Consider the following 19,291-nt stretch of genomic DNA (forward strand, 5'->3'; position numbering starts at 1 on the left):
TTGTGTCTGACTCTTTGTGACCCCATGGACTGCAGCAAGCCAGGCCTCCCTGTCCATCACCAATGCCTAGAGCTTGCTCAAACTCAGGTCCATCGAGTTGGTGGTGCCATCCAACCATCTCATCCTCTGTCGTCCCCTTCTCCTCCTGCCCTCAATCTTTCCCAGCATCAGGGTCTTTTCCAATAAGTCAGCTCTTCGCATCAGGTGGCCAAAGTATTGGAGTTTCAGCTTCAGCATCAGTCCTTCCAATGAACATTCAAGACTGATTTCTTTTAGCATGGACTGGTTGGATCTCCTTGCAGTCCACGGGACTCTCAAGAGTCTTCTCCAACAGCACAGTTCAAAAGCATCAATTCCTTGGCGCTCAGCTTTCTTTATGGTCCACCTCTCACATCCATACATGACCACTGGAAAAGGTCCATATAGCTTTGACTAGACGCACCTTTGTCAGTAAAGTAATGCACCCAGCAGACGTTTAATAAGCGTTAGCTACTGTTGCTGATGCTGTTGAGCTTGTTTTGCATCTGCTGCTTCCCCCAGATGTTCTGGGTGCTTCAGCTGAGACGCTTGAGGGCAGGACCTAGCCCCAGCTGTCAGGGAACAGCTGAACGGCTCAGAGAACACTGGCTGTGTGAGTTAATGAACGCAGACAGGGGTGGATGGGTTTATGCAGAGCATCTCCTGAGAAGACAGTGAATGAGAATCGGTCCCTGATTCAGCCGCCCCAGCCTGGAGCCTTCATGGAACCCAGGAGCTACAGTCCTCTGGTCCCGACCTCCTGCATGGTCGGCCTCTGCACCTGGGGCAGGGTGCGGGCACAGGGCTGGGAGAGTTTAAATGGATTTAGCAACCAGGAAGTTAAAGAACTTAGAAAAGGCTGGAGGGCCTTTTTCTTTCTTCCCTCTGGTATTTAAGGATCTTTTAAACTAACGAATAATTTGTGATTGTTTTTGTTTAGTGGCTGAGCTATGTCTGACTCTTCTGTGACCCCATGGACTGTAGCCAACCAGGCCCCTCTGTCCATGGGATTTCCCAGGCAGGAATACTAGAGTGGGTTGCCATTTCCTTTTCCAGGGGATCTTCCCAACCCAGGGATGCAACCTGAGTCTCCTGCTGGGCAGGTGGATTCTTTACCGCTGAGCCACCTGGGAAGCCCAACTGCATACAAGTAGATGGGGAAACAGTGGAAACAGTGGCCGACTTTATTTTTCTGGCTCCAAAGTCACTGCAGATGGTGACTGCAGCCATGAGATTAAAAGACGCTTACTCCTTGGAAGAAAAGTTATGAGCAACCTAGATAGTATATTCAAAGGCAGAGACATTACTTTGCCGACTAAGGTCCGTCTAGTCAAAGCTATGGTTTTTCCAGTGGTCATGTGTGGATGTAAGAGTTGGACTATAAAGAAAGCTGAGCGCCGAAGAATTGATGCTTTTGAACTATGGTGTTGAAGACTCTTTGAGAGTCCCTTGGACTGCAAGGAGACCCAACCAGTTCATCCTAAAGGAAATCAGTCCTGAATATTCACTGGAAGGACTGATGCTGAAGCTGAAACTCCAATACTTTGGCCACCTGATGTAAAGAGCTGACTCATTAGAAAAGATCCTGATGCTGGGAAAGATTAAAGGCAGGAGAAGGGGATGACAGAGGATGAGGTAGTTGGATGGCATCACCTACTCAATGGACATGAGTTTGAGTAAACTCCAGGAGTTGGTGATGGACAGGGAGGCCTGGCATGCTGTGGTCCATGGGGTCACAAAGATTTGGACACGACTGAGCGACTGAACTGAACTGAATGGACTAAAAATGTGTACATTAAGTCTGCAGTTCAGTGAGTGTTGAGAAATGAAATTGCTCCGTTACCACCAGCCCAATCAAGGTAGCGAGTGTGTCCATCACCCATTTGTCCAGAGTGCTCTGTGTAGGAGGCTCCCTGCGCCCCCATTGGTCCCCCCATCAGCCCTGTCCCGCCCAGAGGTGGGTGTAGATGGAGCCACACACCGTGCGGGCTTCTGTTGCTCAGCATAACGGCAGTGAAATTCATCCATGTTGTGTGCATCCGTCCCTCCTTCCCCTTTTGTTGCCGAGTCGTGTGCTGTTGTATGAAAATACCACATTTTGTTCATCCATCTGCCTGTCGACCGGCATCTGGGTGGTTTTCAGTTGATGGCTATCGTGAAGCAGGCTGCCCTGAGCCTGGGTGGTTTTCACCACCTGTTCTTCAGAGTTAGGAGGACCGGCTTCCTCTGCAGCACAGGGGTTTGTGTGATCAGGGCCACCGCTTCTGGTCATGCAGACTGTCCACAAAGGCGGCCTGGGTGGAGGAGCAGGAAGGGCTGAGCACAGCCCGTGCTTGGTCCCAGACCCCAGGCCTGGGAGGCTTCAGCCCAGCCCCCAGCACATCTTGTGGGCTGGCGGGCTTGTGGGTGAGACTGAGGTCGGATGAACCTCGGTCATCCCGCAGGGTCCTGGTGGCAGCTCTTTCTCCAAGAGGCTTTAAATGGGGCTGCAGCCCTTCTGGGGTTTTCTGTGACTTGGGGGTAGAAAGGGAACTTCCCAAAATTCTTTGCGACCAGGATCTTTAGCATCCTCCAGGAGAGAGGAGGGGCGTGGGGTGTGGAGTCCTGCATGTCACGGTTCCGGTGGCAGAGCAACTTCGGACCAGTGGCTTCCCCTTGCGGACTGCATCCTCATCTGCCTCCCAGGTCCATTTTGGTGACTCTGTAGGATACCTCAGCATCTGTGGAGTGCTCTGCAGGAAGCGACTGATGGCAGGGATTAGGGTGATCCCGGGCCTTTTGGTCCAGTGCCTACAATAACTTCTGCTGGGTCAGGAAAGGTCTCCCTCAAGTTCTGGACGGAAGCACGGACCCCGCTGTGCCACTTCCTGGACAGACAGTGCCAACTAACCCTTCTGACTTGTGTTTTCCAGACGTGTCTTCCCCGCTGGAAGTTTTGCGTGAGTGACACGGAGAACACCTTGGGCTTTGCGCTGGGCCCCATGTTCGTCAAAGCGACCTTCGCCGAGGACAGCAAGAACATAGTAAGTGCCCCCCCCCGCACACAGAGGCTGTGACGTCATACCCGCCACCCCCATGAGCCTGCCAGGCCATGCTCTCATCTGCTCTGGACCAGCCCTACCCTGGGCCAGGGCTCCAGCCCTAACTCCAAGGTTCCATTTTCTAAAGCCTTGTGTAATCTGAGTTACCTACAATAGAGAATATGATCATAGTGGCAGGCACTTTGTCTGTAGGATTTCATGTAGCTCTCCCCGCTTCCCAGGGAGGTTAGTCTGGCCGTCTCCACCTCCAAGGGTAGGCAGGGCCCAGAGAGGTCATGTTGACAGAACAGCTTGACATGAAGTGGTGGCGGGCACAGGACGCCCGTGGCTGAGCACCTGGAGACAGCCGGGCCCCAGCCCCGATGCCGGCTTTGTCTCTTCCTGGTGGGGGGTCTTGGGACAATACTCTGACCCCAAGGACATGGAGGTGGGCAGGTCCACCCCGCAGGCGGAGGCTGAACAGCATTGTGCACACGGACAGCGACTGGAGCAGAATGAGGGCTCAGGGAGGGGTAGCTGCTGGGCCGTTACTGCTGTGGTTGAGTTGCTAACTTGTGTCCGACTCTTTGAGACCCCACGGGCGGCAGCACCCCAGGCCTCCCTGTCCTTCACCACCTCCCAGAGTTTACTCAGACTCGTGTCCATCGAGTCAGTGATGCCATCCAACCACCTCATCCTCTGTCACCCCCTTCTCCTCCTGCCCTCAGTCTTTCCCAGCATCAGGGTCTTTTCCAAAGAGTTGGCTCTTCGCATCAGGTGGCCATAGTATTGGAGCCTCAGCTTCAGCGTCAGTCCTTCCAATAAATATTCAGGCTTGATTTCCTTTGGTACCATTTTTATTGCTAACTTTAACTGCACAGATTTTTCTTTGCAGTCAGAGGTTAGCAAACTGACTCGCACCTCGTACGTGACCTGCCTGTCAGAGGCCAATGCAGGTTCTGAGTCAGGTTCTGTCCGTCCTGAGTCTGTCTGCTCCTCCTGCCCGGCTCCCCCTTCCCCTGCTCCGGAGTCTTTTTCAGCCTCTGGATCTGCTTTTGACATTCATCTCCAGCCTGAACAGAGTCTTTCTGGAACCACCCCTCAGAACTCGGCTTCTCTAGATTTTAAAGCCCAGTCCATTCTAAAGGAACTCCATGATCTGGTACCTCTGAGAACAGATACGTGTCCTAACATTTCTGAAAAGAATCGCAGTGCATGGCACACAGTAAAGGCACTGATAAGTCCCGCCGTAAGAGTCTTTTCCAGTGTTCCCAGAGCTTGCCCTGAGTGTATTTGACCAGGGAGCCCTGTTTATAGAAACACGTCTCTTCTCGCAGGATGCTAGTGTTCAGAGGAAGGAGGTTGGGGGACCGAGGCTGTGGACCCCCTTCCTCAGCCCAGCACCTTGGAGCACGAGGCCTGGAGCCAGGATCTGAGTTTAGCCCCACAGCATCCTTCTCCATGGGATGCCCGCTGCCCATGGACAAGTTCAGTGCCCACACCTGACTGTCTCCTCAGGCCGGCGAGATCATCCTGGAGATCAAGAAGGCATTTGAAGAGAGCCTGAGCACCCTGAAGTGGATGGATGAAGACACTCGGAAATCAGCCAAGGAAAAGGTGAGGCTGGCCGGGAGCTGGGAGGGGCTCTGCACAGAGGGCTGTGACCTCCGAGGAGGAGGTGGACGAAGGAGGGACTAGCCGGTGAGCCCAACACGGATGCCGTGGGCAGTCCAGCATGATGCGAGGAGAGCCATGAACACATGGCTTGAATTAACGACTGGGTGAAAACAGACTGTGCTAAGCGTGCAAGGGAGGGTCTTCCCTGGTGGCCTAGTGGCTAAGACTCTGCGATCCCAACACTTGAGGCCCGGGTTTGATCCCTGGTTGGGAAACTGGATCCCATGTGCAGCTAAGACCCAGCACAGCCAAATAAATATAATTTTTTAAAAAAAATGTGTGCAAGGAAGAGGTACAGAGTGATATGACGATGGATTGGACATGGTCCAGCAGCGGCAGGGAGGCCACGGAAAGCTTCCCTGGAGAGGTGACATTGAGGCAGAGATCCCAAGGATAAGGAGGAGTTAGACAAGAGAAAGCTACGTGAAAGCCCTGAGTGGGGAGGGGCCTGGCCGCTTTCCCTGGGCCCCGACCTTGAGCCTGGCACCCACAGGGCCCTGCCGAGCGCCCACTGTCCTCCGTGTCTCTCCTGCCCAGGCGGACGCGATCTACAACATGATAGGCTACCCAAACTTCATCATGGATCCCAAGGAGCTGGACAAAGTGTTCAATGACGTGAGTGGCTCCCTTGCACGCTGCCCCCTTGCATTCCTGAAATGCCCCTGGGGGGCCTCCGCTTGGGAGAGGGCAGAGGCTGATCTGGGTGGGCTGCTGGGGGTACCATGACTGTCAAGATGTCCTGAGATGAAGTGGTGTGGGGTCTGGAGATGGACTGGGCACCAGGGGGCCGATCTCTCCTCCTACCTCCCCGGGGCCAGCCAGTGGCCCCTGCCTCCCAGGACCCACCAGCAGTCCATGGCCAGCACAGCACAGTCCACTCCATTCAGTGAGTGGGAGATAATGGGGGAGGGGGGCGACCAGATCCTAGAAGGCATAGAGATAATCTGCATCCCTAAAAGCATCAGAGTGGAGCCCCCTATGCCTCCCAGCCCCCAGAGAAACTGGGACCTGCCTCCCATCCCCGCTTCTCCCCACCTCCCCGGAGAAACCTGGGCCTCTTCTTCAGACCTTGAAATGCTAATGGGAAGGAGGAAGCCTAAACCCCAGATGCACGTTTAAGCTTAATTTAGGCAGCAGGGTAGTTGATACGTCCCTGGTGGTTAGAGCTTTGGGCAAATCACTCCGTTAAATGGATTGTGCTTCTGCCCCGAACGTTTTATACCTTGTAATTGAAATTTGTGAATTCAGGCATTTGTGAAATTATAATAACCTCTCATTGTGGTTATATTTAAAACCTAAGAATATGAAAATTATGGCTGAGAATATGGGACTCATCTGCAGCCTTTTTCCTTGAGAATAATTTTAGATGCTCCAGGGTATCATGATGTAAGATGAGGGGCCCCTGGAGACAGCCCAGGCAGACCCCATCTGGATTAGAATCTGAACCCCAAGGGCCTGGCCTTTCACTGGAGCCCTGATGTAAAGAGCAGGTCTGAGAGAGAACCTCACACCTGTGGCAAGAGCCGAAAGGCCAGGCTGAGTGGGGAGGAAATGTGCAGTCATGCCTGCGCCCTAAGAGTTCACAGATCCCAGCTGGATTTATGAGATCTGTGCTGGCCAGTGTGGCAGCTACTAGCCGCAGATCCCTACTTTAGTGAATTAATATCAGTTAGTTTATTAAATTAAAAGGTTGCACTCGCCACATTTGAAATGAGCTAGAGCTGTATGCGGCTGATGCTGACCATGCCTGACAACACATGCATAGAACCTGGCCATCGTCGCAGAATGTTTTGGACGCTGCTGGACGTATTGCCCACCCAAGGCCCTGGCACGATGGCAGGGACTTCCCGTTGCCCCGAGACCCTGCTGGGCCGCCCTAGGTGAAGCTCATAGTGTGTCCTTGAAGGGAGAGGGCGCCAGCCCCTGGCCAGAATGAGGGCCAAGGAAAGCATCCCAGCCTGCAGCCCCGAGCCCCCTGTTTTTGTCTGCCCTGCGGACCAGTGCCCAGGCCACGCGGGGTTTCAACTTCCTCGGTTTTAGAAGATGGGGTTTGCGTTCGAGAACCTAAGCGTGCTCTGACCCTGTGACTTACTCCCTCCTGCCCAGTACACCGCCGTGCCAGACCTCTACTTCGAGAACGCCATGCGGTTTTTCAACTTCTCCTGGAGGGTCACTGCCGACCAGCTCCGGAAAGCGCCCAACAGAGATCAGTGAGTCCCTGGGCCTCGCTGGGAGGACGCTGGCTCCCGCAGGCGGGTGTGGGGGCCCAGCGCTCCTTCAGCCTGAATTGTGTGCGGGGATGTAACTGTCCTGACGGCCCTCTGAGCTGCAGGGACTGCTGTTATCCCACTCAGATGCCAGGAGCCGGGATCAGCCTGAGCCTGTGTGTCCTTAGTGTCCAGCCTGTTGGCAGAGGGGGCTCCACCTGACATCACGGCCCAGCTCTGCTGCTACAGCCTTCAAGGCTTTGCTTCATTGTCTGCAGATACAGGGTGTGTGTGTGCGTGTGTGCGTGTGTGCATGTGTGCGTGTGTGCGTGTGTGCGCGCACACACGTGTTCAGTTGTGTCTGACTTTTTGCAACCCCATGGACCATAGCCCACCCGGCTCCTCTGTCCATGGGATTTCCCAGGCAAGAAGACTGGGCTGGGTTGTCAGTTGCTGCTCCAGGGGATCTTCTGGACCCTGGAATCCACCCCGCTTGTCCTGCGTCTCCTGCGTTGCAGGCTGATTCTTCACTTGCTTGAGCCATCAGGGAAGCCAAAGGGCGAAAGCCACTTCTTTCTCTTTGCCCCTGGTTCCCCCTTGTGGACAACAGGGGTTTGAACAGCTCTGTTTCTTCTTTCTGTCCTTAACCACGGTACACCCTAAACATACAAGAAAGTGGTCTTTTATCTCCAGAATACGGTGCAGGCACTACCCCAGTGTTGTGAATTTACTAGAAGTCTTTTAGCTTAAACTTTTCCATTTAAATTAAGTCTCCTACTCATTAATGTATCCACGCTTAATGCATCTCTGTGGGACTCACCTGGAGGAGACATAGTGACTAGCTAGGCTCTCAGAGAAAATATCCTTTCTGTCTCACTCCACTCCCCACTGGTCCTTCATATCAGAACAATCATTGGGAAGCCAAGTTTTTCATTAATATCTACCATCAGAGCCTCTTCTACGCTAAAAAAAAAATTGAACCCCCAAAAGCTTGTTTATGGGGATTGTACTGACTTTTCTGAAAATTTTATGAAAAAGAACTGTTTTTTTAAAAGTTTACTAAAAAGAGAGGTATTGTTCTACTTTTTACAAGTTTCTTTAATGTCTGGCTTAATGGGAGACGGCAGGATTCTCACATCTGCTCCTGCCTTCAGTCTGTTGCAATATATTGTTTTGAAATATGTAAAGATATTCTGGCCTTACACAGACATGTAGTTAGAAAAGGAAAGAATATTTTAACTGTCTTTTTGATACATGTGTACCTGCTTTGTTGATACTATTCCAAAACGTGACGGGCAGTAATTTTTTTAAATTAATTTTTATCGGCGTATAGTTGGTTTACAATTTTGTGTTAGTTTCTACCGTAAGGAAAATGCACCAGCCGTGTGCGTACACATATGCCTGCTTTTTCAGATTTCCCATTGAGGTCACCACAGGGCACTGAGCGGAGTTCCCTGAGCTACCCAGTAGGTTCTCATCAGATAGCTACCTGATTCATGGTATCAGTAATGTATGCATGTTAATTCCAATCCTCAATTCACCCCACCCTCCTTCCCCCCCTTGGTGTCCTAGGTTTGTTTTTTACCTCTGTGTCTCTATTTTGCAAATAAGATTGTCTGGTTAATTGCAATGCAGAGTCTGAAACCATGCTCATAAACTTTTCACACTCTTACACTAATGGTTCATCAGCGTGCCTTGCACTTTGAATGGATCCTTCCTCTACCCATGCATGACTTTGTAACACCATGTGTTGGTCATCTGGAAAACAGTGCTTCACTGAGTTTCAACATATCTTCCAAACAGTGGCATCTTCATTATACATTATATATCCAAAAAAAAAGTCTACAGCGGGTAATGTCGCTGCTGACCTCCAGAGAAAAAAGTCTTTAAGTATCGGACAGCTATCAGGTTTGCCGTGGCCGACACCAGGTTTCCAAGTTTTTGCTTGAAATTTCAGTTGTTTTGAAACCTTGAGTTTTTATCGCTGGCAACAAACCGCGTCAGTTGTCTTACTTGAGGTGATGCGCTCACTCTGTTCATTTTCAAGAAAACGCCTGTCAAACACCCATCATCCTCTCAAGTACAAATGGCATTCCGTGGGAAAAAAAAAAAAAAAAACAGAAATTCTGGGACTTCCCTGGTGGTCCACTGGTTAAGACTCCATGTTTCCAATGCAGGGGACGTGGGTTCTATCCCTGGTCAGGGAACTAAGGTTCCACATGCCACAGTGTTGGCCAAAAGATTTTAAAAAAGAAATAAAAACAGAAATGCTTACAAGTGCTTCCCATCCGGTCACACAGACTATTAAGAGACTTGTACTCAAGGGTCTAGGTTTAATGAAGTTAATTATTATGCTGCGTCATCAAGGATGTTCTTCAGTGAACAGCTTTTATTTATTTATTTTTTATGAAGAACATGGTGACCAACTGAACTGGTACCACTGCCTTGACTCAGCTGAGGCTCCAGCAGTTTTACCCAGTGTTGCCTTTCCCCCATCCGTATAATGTCAATGGGGTGGGAAAGGTAAATAGCATCTTAGTATTTTAATGAAAATAGTCTCGGCCTCACAGAGCCCCTGAAAGGGAACTGGGGGCTTCCCATCTCAGCAGCGGCAGCAGCAGCAGCAGCAGCAGCAGCATTTCACCAGGTATCCATGGAGCACACTTTGAAAACTGCTGACAGATTCATTTTTGAGCCTACAGAGTAATGACTTTTTAGTATAGAATGGTCCATTTTGTTCTTTGTGGTTTTTTGAGATGTTCAACATCTTTAATAGTGAAATGAAATATAAAACGAGATTTCATTGTACACTTGCTAACACAGCCAAAGTTGATAGTTTCTAGCTATCACCTGGAAATATCCAGCCTGGCAGGTGCAGGTGTAAAATGGTACAACCCTGGTGGAGAACGGGGAGCTATTTTCTCTTTTTTGGTTTTTAATTTTTATTGCAGTGCAGCTGATTTACAAGGTTGTTAGTTTCAGGGGAAAACAAGATGAACCAGTTAGCTCTCCACGTGCATACATCCACTCTTCCTAGATTCTTGCCCCATATAGGCCTCACAGAGCCTTGAGAAGTCTTGACCCCTGTGCTCTACGGCGGGTCCTTACTAGTCATCGCATTCCGCTCTTTGCCAGGGTCTCACTGTTCCACTGCGCGATGTGACATCGAATTCAACCAATTCCTCCCTTACAGACATTTGGGTGTTTCTGGTTTCCTCTCTCAAAAGCAGTGCTACCTCATGCTTGCACGCCCTGGGCCGGGTCAAGGGGAATCCACACTTCCAGGGCTCCCGACACCCCCAATGGGCTGTCCCTGCCTACCACCCGCTGTGGGGTCAAGGCTTCCACGTGTGTCTTGCTTGCAGGTGGAGCATGACCCCGCCCATGGTGAACGCCTACTACTCGCCCACCAAGAATGAGATCGTGTTTCCGGCCGGAATCCTGCAGGCGCCATTCTACACCCGCTCTTCACCCAAGTAGGACACTCCTGGGGCTCCGTCCCATCTCCTCCCCACCCCCCGTGACCCCTCAGCAGACCCCTCGGGCCAGCCTGATAGCTGGGTCAGCCCACAGCTGACCCCCGCCTCCAAACCTGTCTCACTGAGGGCTCCTTGTCCCACCGGCCAGGAGATGTTGCCATGGAAACAACTCTCACTCCCTGTGCTTCCCTCTGGGGTCTCCTAGACCTCAGAGTCCCTACACAGTGGGAACTCGGGGCCCATCATGGAGGCAGTTCAGTTCAGTCGCTCAGTCGTGTCCGACTCTTTGCAGCACGCCAGGTCTCCCCTGTCCATCACCAACTCCCGAAGCCTGCTCAAACTCATGTCCATTGAGTCGGTGATGCCATCATGGAGGCAGGAACCCCAAACAGGGGAGTGCCCCTCTAGTGATATTCTAGAACAGTCTCAGCTGAGAAGTTGGGAAGGGTGAGAAGTTGGGAAGGGTGAGAATTCGCAGAAGTGAATTCCCCACAGGCCTGGATCTGAACCCCAGGCTTGCTCTCTGCTGGCTTACTGGCCCTTGGGCAAAGTGGCTGAACCATCCTACACCTCCATTTGCTCCCTTATAGTCAGTTACTGAGGCCTAGCTCTTTGCGCTGACCCGAGGGCAGTGCCTGGCACAGTGCTTGGAGTGCAGCGGGCACAGGCTGACGCAGCCAGCTCTCCAGGTTCTGACCGGCTCGGGGGCCCGGCTGGAGCCCTGCAGGACTCTGCTGTGTCTCCAGACTGAGGAAGTGGTAGGCCTGCCCTGCATGACATCACTCTCACCCCCGTGTCTCCCCCTCCAGTGCCTTGAACTTCGGCGGCATCGGCGTCGTCGTGGGCCACGAGCTGACTCATGCTTTTGACGATCAAGGTACGGGTTCCCCGGGGTCCCCTTCAGATGCATCCCCACCAGCTTCCTGGCGCCGCTGCTCCTGCTTTGCTCCTGTGCATCTTAGCCTTGGAGACAGGAGGACATGGAAAGTTAAAATCCTGGCCCAGGCACCTGCCAATCTGTGTGGACTCTCACAAGCCCCATCATTTCCTCAGGCCTCTATTTTCTTATCTGTAAAATGGGCGTGTTGATCATGTGGTGATTGCGAGGACTGGGCAGGCTCACAGTGGGACACCCTGCTCCCCGAAGGTGTGCGGTGCTGGGGGTAGTACAGCATTCCCCACTGTAGTCAGTGGGGAGCGGACATTCCTCCACCACCCCAGAGACTACTCTGGTCCAACGACAAGTAGAAGAGTTAGTACCTCCCCAGCTAATGTCCAGGATCCCCCTCATTGCCTCCTGCCTTGGGGACCCTGTGACCGAGAATGAGGAGGCAGGACCTTCCTGTGACCTCCCCCCTGCCGCTGGGCGCAGGGTCAGAGGCCCTTCACCAGCCTCGACGGTGAATCCAGCTTCACCGAAACTCGGAACGTCTGGGTCCTTAGTCGGGTCACGTTCCTCCCCGCCCCAGCCACCCCAGACCGGCTGATGCATCCCGGTCCTTCAGCACCCAGCTGCGTCTCCCCTCCGCCCAGCCTGACGCTCCCCTCTGGCCCCGCAGGCCGAGAGTACGACAAGGACGGGAACCTCCGGCCCTGGTGGAAGAACTCGTCCGTGGAGGCGTTCAAGCAGCAGACCGAGTGCATGGTGGAGCAGTACAGCAACTACAGCGTGAACGGGGAGCCGGTGAACGGCCGGCACACCCTCGGCGAGAACATCGCAGACAACGGCGGCCTCAAGGCGGCCTACCGGGTAGGAGGCCCTCCCTGCACGCCCCACGCCCGCCTCTGGGTCTGTCCAGATGCTTCTCGGTTAAGAGTGGTGGGAGACAAGCTGGGGCACGCACAACGGGGTCTTTGGGCCTCAGTGGCCACATCTGTGGAATGGGTGGCAGTGCGGACCGAGTGAAAGGGTGTCTGTGAGGCACCCGGCTCGGACCCGGCACACAGAGGCTGTGTACCCCAAGTCCAGCCCCCACTGAGCGTCACCAGAAAGGGCTTGGGCTGGACCCACCTGAAGACCTGCCTGTCCCTCCCTTTGCAGGGGAAGCCGCCCCTGACCCAGGCAGCAGTGGGCCCGGGAAGGGAGGGAGGGGGACACTGCTCACAGAGCCGGTTCCGGCTCCGGTCCTGGTTCTGGAGTGAGTCACTCAGCCTCCCTGAGCCTCTGTGCATGTGGCTGTGTTCATCCCTGCATTGCTGGGTGTGAGAGAGATGGCACATGACGGTTTGGGCGCCGGGTCTAGTCCAGGGTGGCCCTTGGAGATGTTGGCTGAGTTGGAAGGGACAGATGCCAGAGGCTAAGGCAGAGCCTCCTCCTCCTCCCCATGGCAGCAAGCGCAGGAAGCCTGAGAGATGCTGTGTGCTGAGGCCTGTGGGCCGGGGCCCCGGGAGCTCTACGATTAGGTATCTCACGCCCACTGTGCAGGCCACAGAACCAACCAGAAACCACCTAGAAACATCCGGTGACTTGCCCGATGTCTGTTAGTCGGTGAAAGTGTGTTGCAAACTTTCGACCCGCTGTGTCCTGTTTTTGGTGCTGGCGGTTCTGGGACAAAACAGCGACGGGTCCTGCTCTCATGAAGCCCCCAACTATAGCGGGTCAGGGAGGGGGAGGAAGGCAGTTCACACCTCCACGGATAAATGTGATGATGTCAGGTGCTGATAAGATGAAGAAGACAAGACAGGCCAAAGGAATAAAGAAAAATAGGGGAGAGGATGGTCAGGGGAGGCCTTCTAGAGGGGATGACCTTTGAACAGAGTCCAGTAGGGTGAGAAAGAGGCAGGGAAAGAAGAGTAAATGCCGAGGCCGTGAGGTGGACCCAAGCCTCACACAGCCCAGGACAAGAAGAAGGACGTGGCAGGGATGGAGGGCACGGCCCTGTGTGGGAGGGGCGGCCGGAGGAGTGGTTGTCCCGGCTACGGCCTCTGTCGACTGAGCAGGACCTTGGGGTTTGTTCTGGCTGCCGCGGGATCCACTGCAGGGTTTTACACGGGGGAAGGATCTGCGTCACCCTCCACAACCAGGTCAGCAGACCTACGGCCTGCGGGCCACACCCCGCCCTTAGCTGGCCAAATCAATACAGATAAATCAAAGCTGTGGGAGAGAGGGGACAGCTACACCCACTCATCCCTATGGTGCCTGTGATTGCTTTCATATATCAGGGTGCTCCTTGAGCTGTTGCAGCAGAGAAACTGTTTGGCTTTCAAAGCTGAAAAGACTTACTCTCTGACCCGTTCCAGAAAATGTTCTCAGCCCCTGCTTTATGAGGATGACCTGAGTTGCTGTGTTGGGAGGGGGTTGGAATTGGACCAGTTTGAGGTCAAGGAGACTAGTTAGAAAGCGGCTGTGAGGTTGTCCAGGCAAGAGATGGGCTAGAGCAACGTGAGGGGTGAGATGTGGTTAGATTGGGGTTGTTCGATTGATTGAAAGAAGATGAATCAAAGGAGAGTCCTGGGGTTTGGGCCTGAGTAACTGGGTGGTTCAGTTCAGTTCAGTCGCTCAGTCCTGTCCGCTCTTTGCGACTCCTGAAGTTTACTCCAATTCATGTCCATCGAGTCGGTGATACCATCCAACCATCTCTTCCTCTGTCGTCCCCTTCTCCTCCTGCCCTCAATCTTTCCTAGCTTCAGGGTCTTTTCTAATGAGTCAGTTCTTCACATCAGGTGGCCAAAGTATTGGAGTTTCAGCTTCAGCATCAGTCCTTCCAGTGAATATTCAGGACTGATTTCCTTTAGAATGGACTAGTTGAATCTCCTTGCAGTCCAAGGAACTCTCAAGAGTCTTCTCCAATGCCACAGTTCAAAAGCATCAATTCTTTGGTGCTCAGCTTTCGTGGCTGGCATCATTTACTGTGATGGGAAAGCAGTGTGTGTGTGTGTGTGTGTGTGTGTGTGTGTATCTTGGATGACCAGCTAGAGCAGTTGAATGTTCCCAAGAAAGGCTGGAGCTGGCAGGATGCATCTGTATTTAGATGGAGGTGGTATTTAAAGTCGTGGGGTTGAATGAGCTCCCTTTGGGATGAGTGCGGGTAGAGGGCAGCTCCTCTAGGCTGAGTTAGGCTCAGAGCTCAGGCCCAAGACCCCCAGAAGCCAGGCCCTGTCCTGACAGGGTGTATGTTCCCAGATCTCCCCCACTAGCCCTCCACTGCCACCCGATTGTTCCTGTGTCACGGGGACCCTGAGCTCTGTTCTCCCCCCAGGCCTACCAGAACTGGGTCAAGAAAAACGGGGCTGAGCAGACACTGCCCACCCTGGGTCTCACCAACAACCAGCTCTTCTTCCTGGGCTTTGCACAGGTGAGTTCTTTAGACAAAAACTAATACCCAGGCACAGTCTGCCATCTTGAGTTCCAGGAGTGCTGAAAACCAAAAGGCAAATTTCCTCAAATAGAGAAGCCCTAGCTTGTGAGTCCATCCACAGGGCATTTACCCTGTAAGAAGGCGAGCTTCATCTCTGGAGAAATTCAAGGAAGGGTCGAGAACCCTGTTAGAGGAATTCCTGCATCAGGTAGAGGAGAGGACAGGTTTCCTTGGATGGCTAAGGGCCCTCCCAGTTCTGCGGTTCTAGAAATGTCTTAAACTCAAGGCATCCCAGGTTGTCCCTAGAGTTGGCAATCAGCATGTAGCCTTCTGTTGGTGCCCAGAGCCACAAGGCCACGAGACAGTTGGTCCTGCCCAGGAAAGGAGTGATCTGGACTCAGTGCAAAGTGTTCAAACTGATTTGAGGGCAGAACCCTTTGTGCAGGTGAAGCGTAACGCAGAAGCCCAGGACAGACATTCAGCTGGTCTGGCTGCAGAAGAGGAAGCTGGGTGAAGGCCCCCCAGCCCTCTGCTTCTTCCTAACCCAGGTGGCAGGCCCGTCATGGGGGTCTCAGAGCCAGAGGGGCGCTTATTTTCTTGTTACAGTCGTGGGGCCAATCTAGCGACCTCGGGGACCAGCAGTGACTCTGCCCTCTCCCTGTCGCCCCCTCACAGGTCTGGTGCTCCGTCCGCACCCCCGAGAGCTCGCACGAAGGTCTCATCACCGACCCCCACAGCCCCTCCCGCTTCCGGGTCATCGGCTCCATCTCCAACTCCAAGGAGTTCTCAGAACACTTCCACTGCCCACCTGGTTCACCCATGAACCCGCATCACAAGTGTGAAGTCTGGTGAAGGGCCAGGCACCCAGAGCGAGATGGAGGGCGAGGAGGGGCCCAAGAACATGCCCCTGGGCCCACAGACTGCCCCCTCCATCCGGCGGCCAACCCCCTCCCCCAACACTGCAGGGTGGTCAGCCAGAACCAAGCCTGCGATGTGCGCTCTCACCGTAATCTGAGATTTGACCCCCAGTGAAGACCCGGTCATCCCAGGCACACGTGTGTCAGCTCTGATGGGTGTTGGCGTATCAGGCGGGTTGCCCACCGGGCCTGGACACTCGCTGACAAGGGCAGGGGGGCCCAGCCCCCTCCGCCCACATGCAGCACCAGATATACCACAAATACCACTGTGTCAAATGCTTTAAAGATATATTTTTGGGGAAACTATTTTTTAAACATTGTGGAATACACTGGAAACCTTCAGGGAAGTGATGCATTTAAAACACTTTTTTTTAAGGAAAAGGATCGGTATATTTATTATGTTCTGTTTTTCTAAATAACCTGTGGACAAGGGAAAGCCCCTGACTAGCCCCCTCTCTTCCTTTCTCACTACAAGGCTGGGCTGAAGCAGGATTCCAGGCCACTGAGCAGGTCCTCACATAGAGAGGTGCTTCTGCCCTTGGGGTGTGTGGTTCCAGCCCCCTCCCCTGGTTCTTGCTCCCAGCAGAGGAAGGGGCAGCTCGTTGGCACCACCTCCTGGGGATACCTGCCTCTGAACCTAGAGTCCATCAGTGGGGACCCCCCAGCAAGGAAACACTGGCCCCCAGAGTCACACTAGGGGACTGATGGCTGCGTGAGGCCAGGTCTGTGCCCTCCAACCCAGTCTGGAGGTGCCCTAGCACCCCGGACCTGGGTCATGAGCCTTGCGAGGCTGAGACCCCCCCGTCAGAGCTCTCTGCCATGCTACGGGGTCCTCTCTCTGTCCCCTTGCTTTTGGGCACCTCCATCAGCCTGAGACCTGTGGCCACTCTGCAGCGCCCCATCCCAGCCATTTCGGAGTCTGCCTTGCACGCCTCTTCTCCTGGGGGAAGAAGAGAAGAGAAAGCACCACTTGTCGCCCTGGGACCCAGGTCCTCGCTTGGGCTCCGACCTCCGCCACCTCCCTTCCCGGCTCCCAGGACCACAGCCAGCCCTGGCCTCCCGCTGAGTGCCTTATCTGGGGCTGCGCCCAGGCCCCCGCCCGAGGAGACCGCCCTCTGTGCCAGGGCCCACACAGTTGCCCCCTCAGAGGGCAGCTCCCTCTGCTGCCCAGAGGCCTGGGCCTGCCCGTCAGCGGCACCGCGGTCAGGAGTCTGAGGACCCCCTGAACGTGCCCCGGGCTCCAGCCCACCCTCAGCCCTGGGCTGAGTGGAGACAGTACTTGCCGTGGACCCTCCTCTTCTTGGGGGGAGCTCTGAGCCGGGGGGCCGGTTCAGGGGGCAGGCACGGTGGGTCTGGCCCGAGGTGTCAGGGCACGGGGAATGCCCTCCTCCGCGCGGCCGCAGCTGGTCGGGCTGGCCGCTTCGGGACGCCCCCAGCGGGCGGAGCTCAGGCGGGGGAGCAAGGGGAGCCCCAGCCGCCTGGCGCCCCCCCCCCTGGCGCTCTGGGCGGCCGCCCTCTGAGCCGCGCCCCCTCGAGGGAGCCCCGCGGGGCCGACGTCTCTGCGGGCACAGGGGTGCGGGGTTTGGAGCTGGGAATCTATTCTTTTGTATTACCACGTTTCGTGCGACTGTAGTTCTCTGCGGCACCATTGTAACTGAAATAAAGTACTTACACCGAGGGCCGTGTGACCGCGTGTGTCTTCCCCCAGGCAAGCTGTGTCCTGTGGCGCCGCCAGTGCCCCCGGGGCTGGCCGCGCCTCCTCCCCAGAGCAGAGGCCTTGAGTGAGTCAGTGAACGCCGCTCAGGCGAGACTCTGCGACCCTGTGGACTATACAGTCCATGGAATTCTCTAGGCCAGGATACTGGAGTGGGGAGTCTTGCCCTTCTCCAGGGGATCTTCCCAACCCAGGGATCGAACCCAGGTCTCCTGCATCGCAGGCGGATTCTTTACCAGCTGAGCCACCAGGGAAGCAGAAGCGCTGGACCCTGGCTAATGCCTGTGCCCACCTGGCCCCTCTTCCGTCGTCACTAAGAGCGTGTGAGTGCCCCCTGCTGGTGAGAATGACGCATGTCGCCGCATGGGCTCAAGGAACCTGGTAAAAATACTTCCATTATCTTGGAATGAAGGATGTCATCACCAATGCCGGGCCTCAGGTGCTTGGGCAGGGCAGGCAGTTCAAGGAAGAGTCTCTGACATACCCTCATGCCTCTCCTGGGTTTACATATATTCTTCCCTCTGCCTGGAATACGCTACCCTGACTTCTTTTGGCTGATGAACTCCTACCCATCCTGCAATGCCCAGGTCAGCATCACCTCTAGGAAGCCATTCCTGACCTGCAGTCCAGATCAGGTGGCTCATACAGGCTTCCCTCTCCTACCAGACCGTCTTAATGCCAGAGCTGCCATAACAAAGTGTCACAGTGTGGTACCTTACACAACAGAAATGTATTCTCTTACGGTTTTGGAGGCTGTAAGTCTGAGATTGAGCTGATTCGTGCTGAGGAATGTGAGGGAGACTCTAGGCCTCCAGCCTGCCTCCCCGGGGCTTGCTGGTGGTCTTTGGTGCCTCCTGGGGGTTTGCTGGTCCTCTTTGGTGCTCCCCAAAGTTCTCCGTTTATGTGCTTCTGGAAACATCCCTCCAGTCTCCGCCTTCATCTCACATGATGTTCTCTCTGCGTGTGTCTGCCTCTGTATCCAAATTCCTTTCTAATTTAATTTTTGTTTTATATTGGGGTATAGTCAATTAACAATGTTGTGTTCTTCTCTGTTTTTATAAGGACATCAGTCATATTGAATTAGGGCCTTAGAAGGCAATGGCACCCCACTCCAGTACTCTTGCCTGGAAAATCCCATGGGCAGAGGAGCCTGGTAGGCTGCAGTCCATGGGGTCGCTAGGAGTCGGACACGACTGAGCGACTTCACTTTCACTTTTCACTTTCATGCATTGGAGGAGGAAATGGCAACCCACTCCAGTGTTCTTGCCTGGAGAATCCCAGAGATGGGGGAGCCTGGTGGGCTGCCGTCTATGGGGTTGCACAGAGTCGGACACGACTTAAGCGACTTAGCAGCAGCAGTAGTAGCAGCTGAAAGTGAAAGTGTTAGCCTCTCAGTCCTGTCCAACCCTTTGTGACCCCATGGACTGTAGCCTGCTAGGCTCCTCTGTCCGCAGGATTTCTCAGGCAAGAGTACTGGAGTGGGTTGCCATTTCCTTCTCCAGGGGACCTTCCCGACCCAGGGATGGAATCTGTGTCTCCTGCATTGCAGGCAGACTCTTTATGGTCTGAGTCACCCGGGAAGCCCAGGGCCTACTTTAGTGACCTCGCTTGTGTTCATTTGTTTATTTGGCAGTGCTGGGTCTTTGTTGTAGCACGCTGGGTCTTTTATTTGTGTCATGCAAACTCTTAGCTGTGCTGTGAGGGAGCTGGTTCCCTGACCAGGGATTGAATCCAGGCCCCCAGCATTGGGAACACAGTCTTAGCCACTGGACCAGCAGGGAACTCCCCTGACCTCAACTGCTTGTAAGTTCATGTAATGAATTTATATTACATGCATTATGTATATATTACATATTATAGATATGTAATATATTACATGCATCTTAACTGCATGTAATATAACCCTCTAAGGTCATATTCTGAAGTACTAGGGATTTCAGCCTCAACGTGAGTGGAGGGGC

The 19,291-nt window shown here is 54.0% G+C and overlaps 1 protein-coding gene across 4 annotated transcripts in view; it reads left to right on the forward strand.

Moving 5' to 3' along the window:
* ECE1 (endothelin converting enzyme 1) overlaps nucleotides 1-17,293 on the forward strand; it is a 122,243-nt gene extending 104,950 nt beyond the window's left edge. For all 4 annotated transcript variants that reach the window (XM_069579121.1, XM_069579123.1, XM_069579119.1 and 1 more), the window contains 9 exons: nucleotides 2,931-3,041; nucleotides 4,557-4,655; nucleotides 5,253-5,330; nucleotides 6,822-6,925; nucleotides 10,288-10,398; nucleotides 11,211-11,278; nucleotides 11,961-12,151; nucleotides 14,601-14,696; nucleotides 15,375-17,293. In XM_069579121.1, the coding sequence (XP_069435222.1) occupies nucleotides 2,931-3,041; nucleotides 4,557-4,655; nucleotides 5,253-5,330; nucleotides 6,822-6,925; nucleotides 10,288-10,398; nucleotides 11,211-11,278; nucleotides 11,961-12,151; nucleotides 14,601-14,696; nucleotides 15,375-15,551 (1,035 nt within the window). In that variant the 3' untranslated portion in view covers nucleotides 15,552-17,293. The remainder of the gene's footprint in view (nucleotides 1-2,930; nucleotides 3,042-4,556; nucleotides 4,656-5,252; nucleotides 5,331-6,821; nucleotides 6,926-10,287; nucleotides 10,399-11,210; nucleotides 11,279-11,960; nucleotides 12,152-14,600; nucleotides 14,697-15,374) is intronic.
* Nucleotides 17,294-19,291: the final 1,998 nt, after the last annotated feature.

The sequence above is a fragment of the Ovis canadensis genome, chromosome 2 (genome assembly GCF_042477335.2).
Source record: "Ovis canadensis isolate MfBH-ARS-UI-01 breed Bighorn chromosome 2, ARS-UI_OviCan_v2, whole genome shotgun sequence".
NCBI classification, from domain to species: domain Eukaryota; kingdom Metazoa; phylum Chordata; class Mammalia; order Artiodactyla; family Bovidae; genus Ovis; species Ovis canadensis.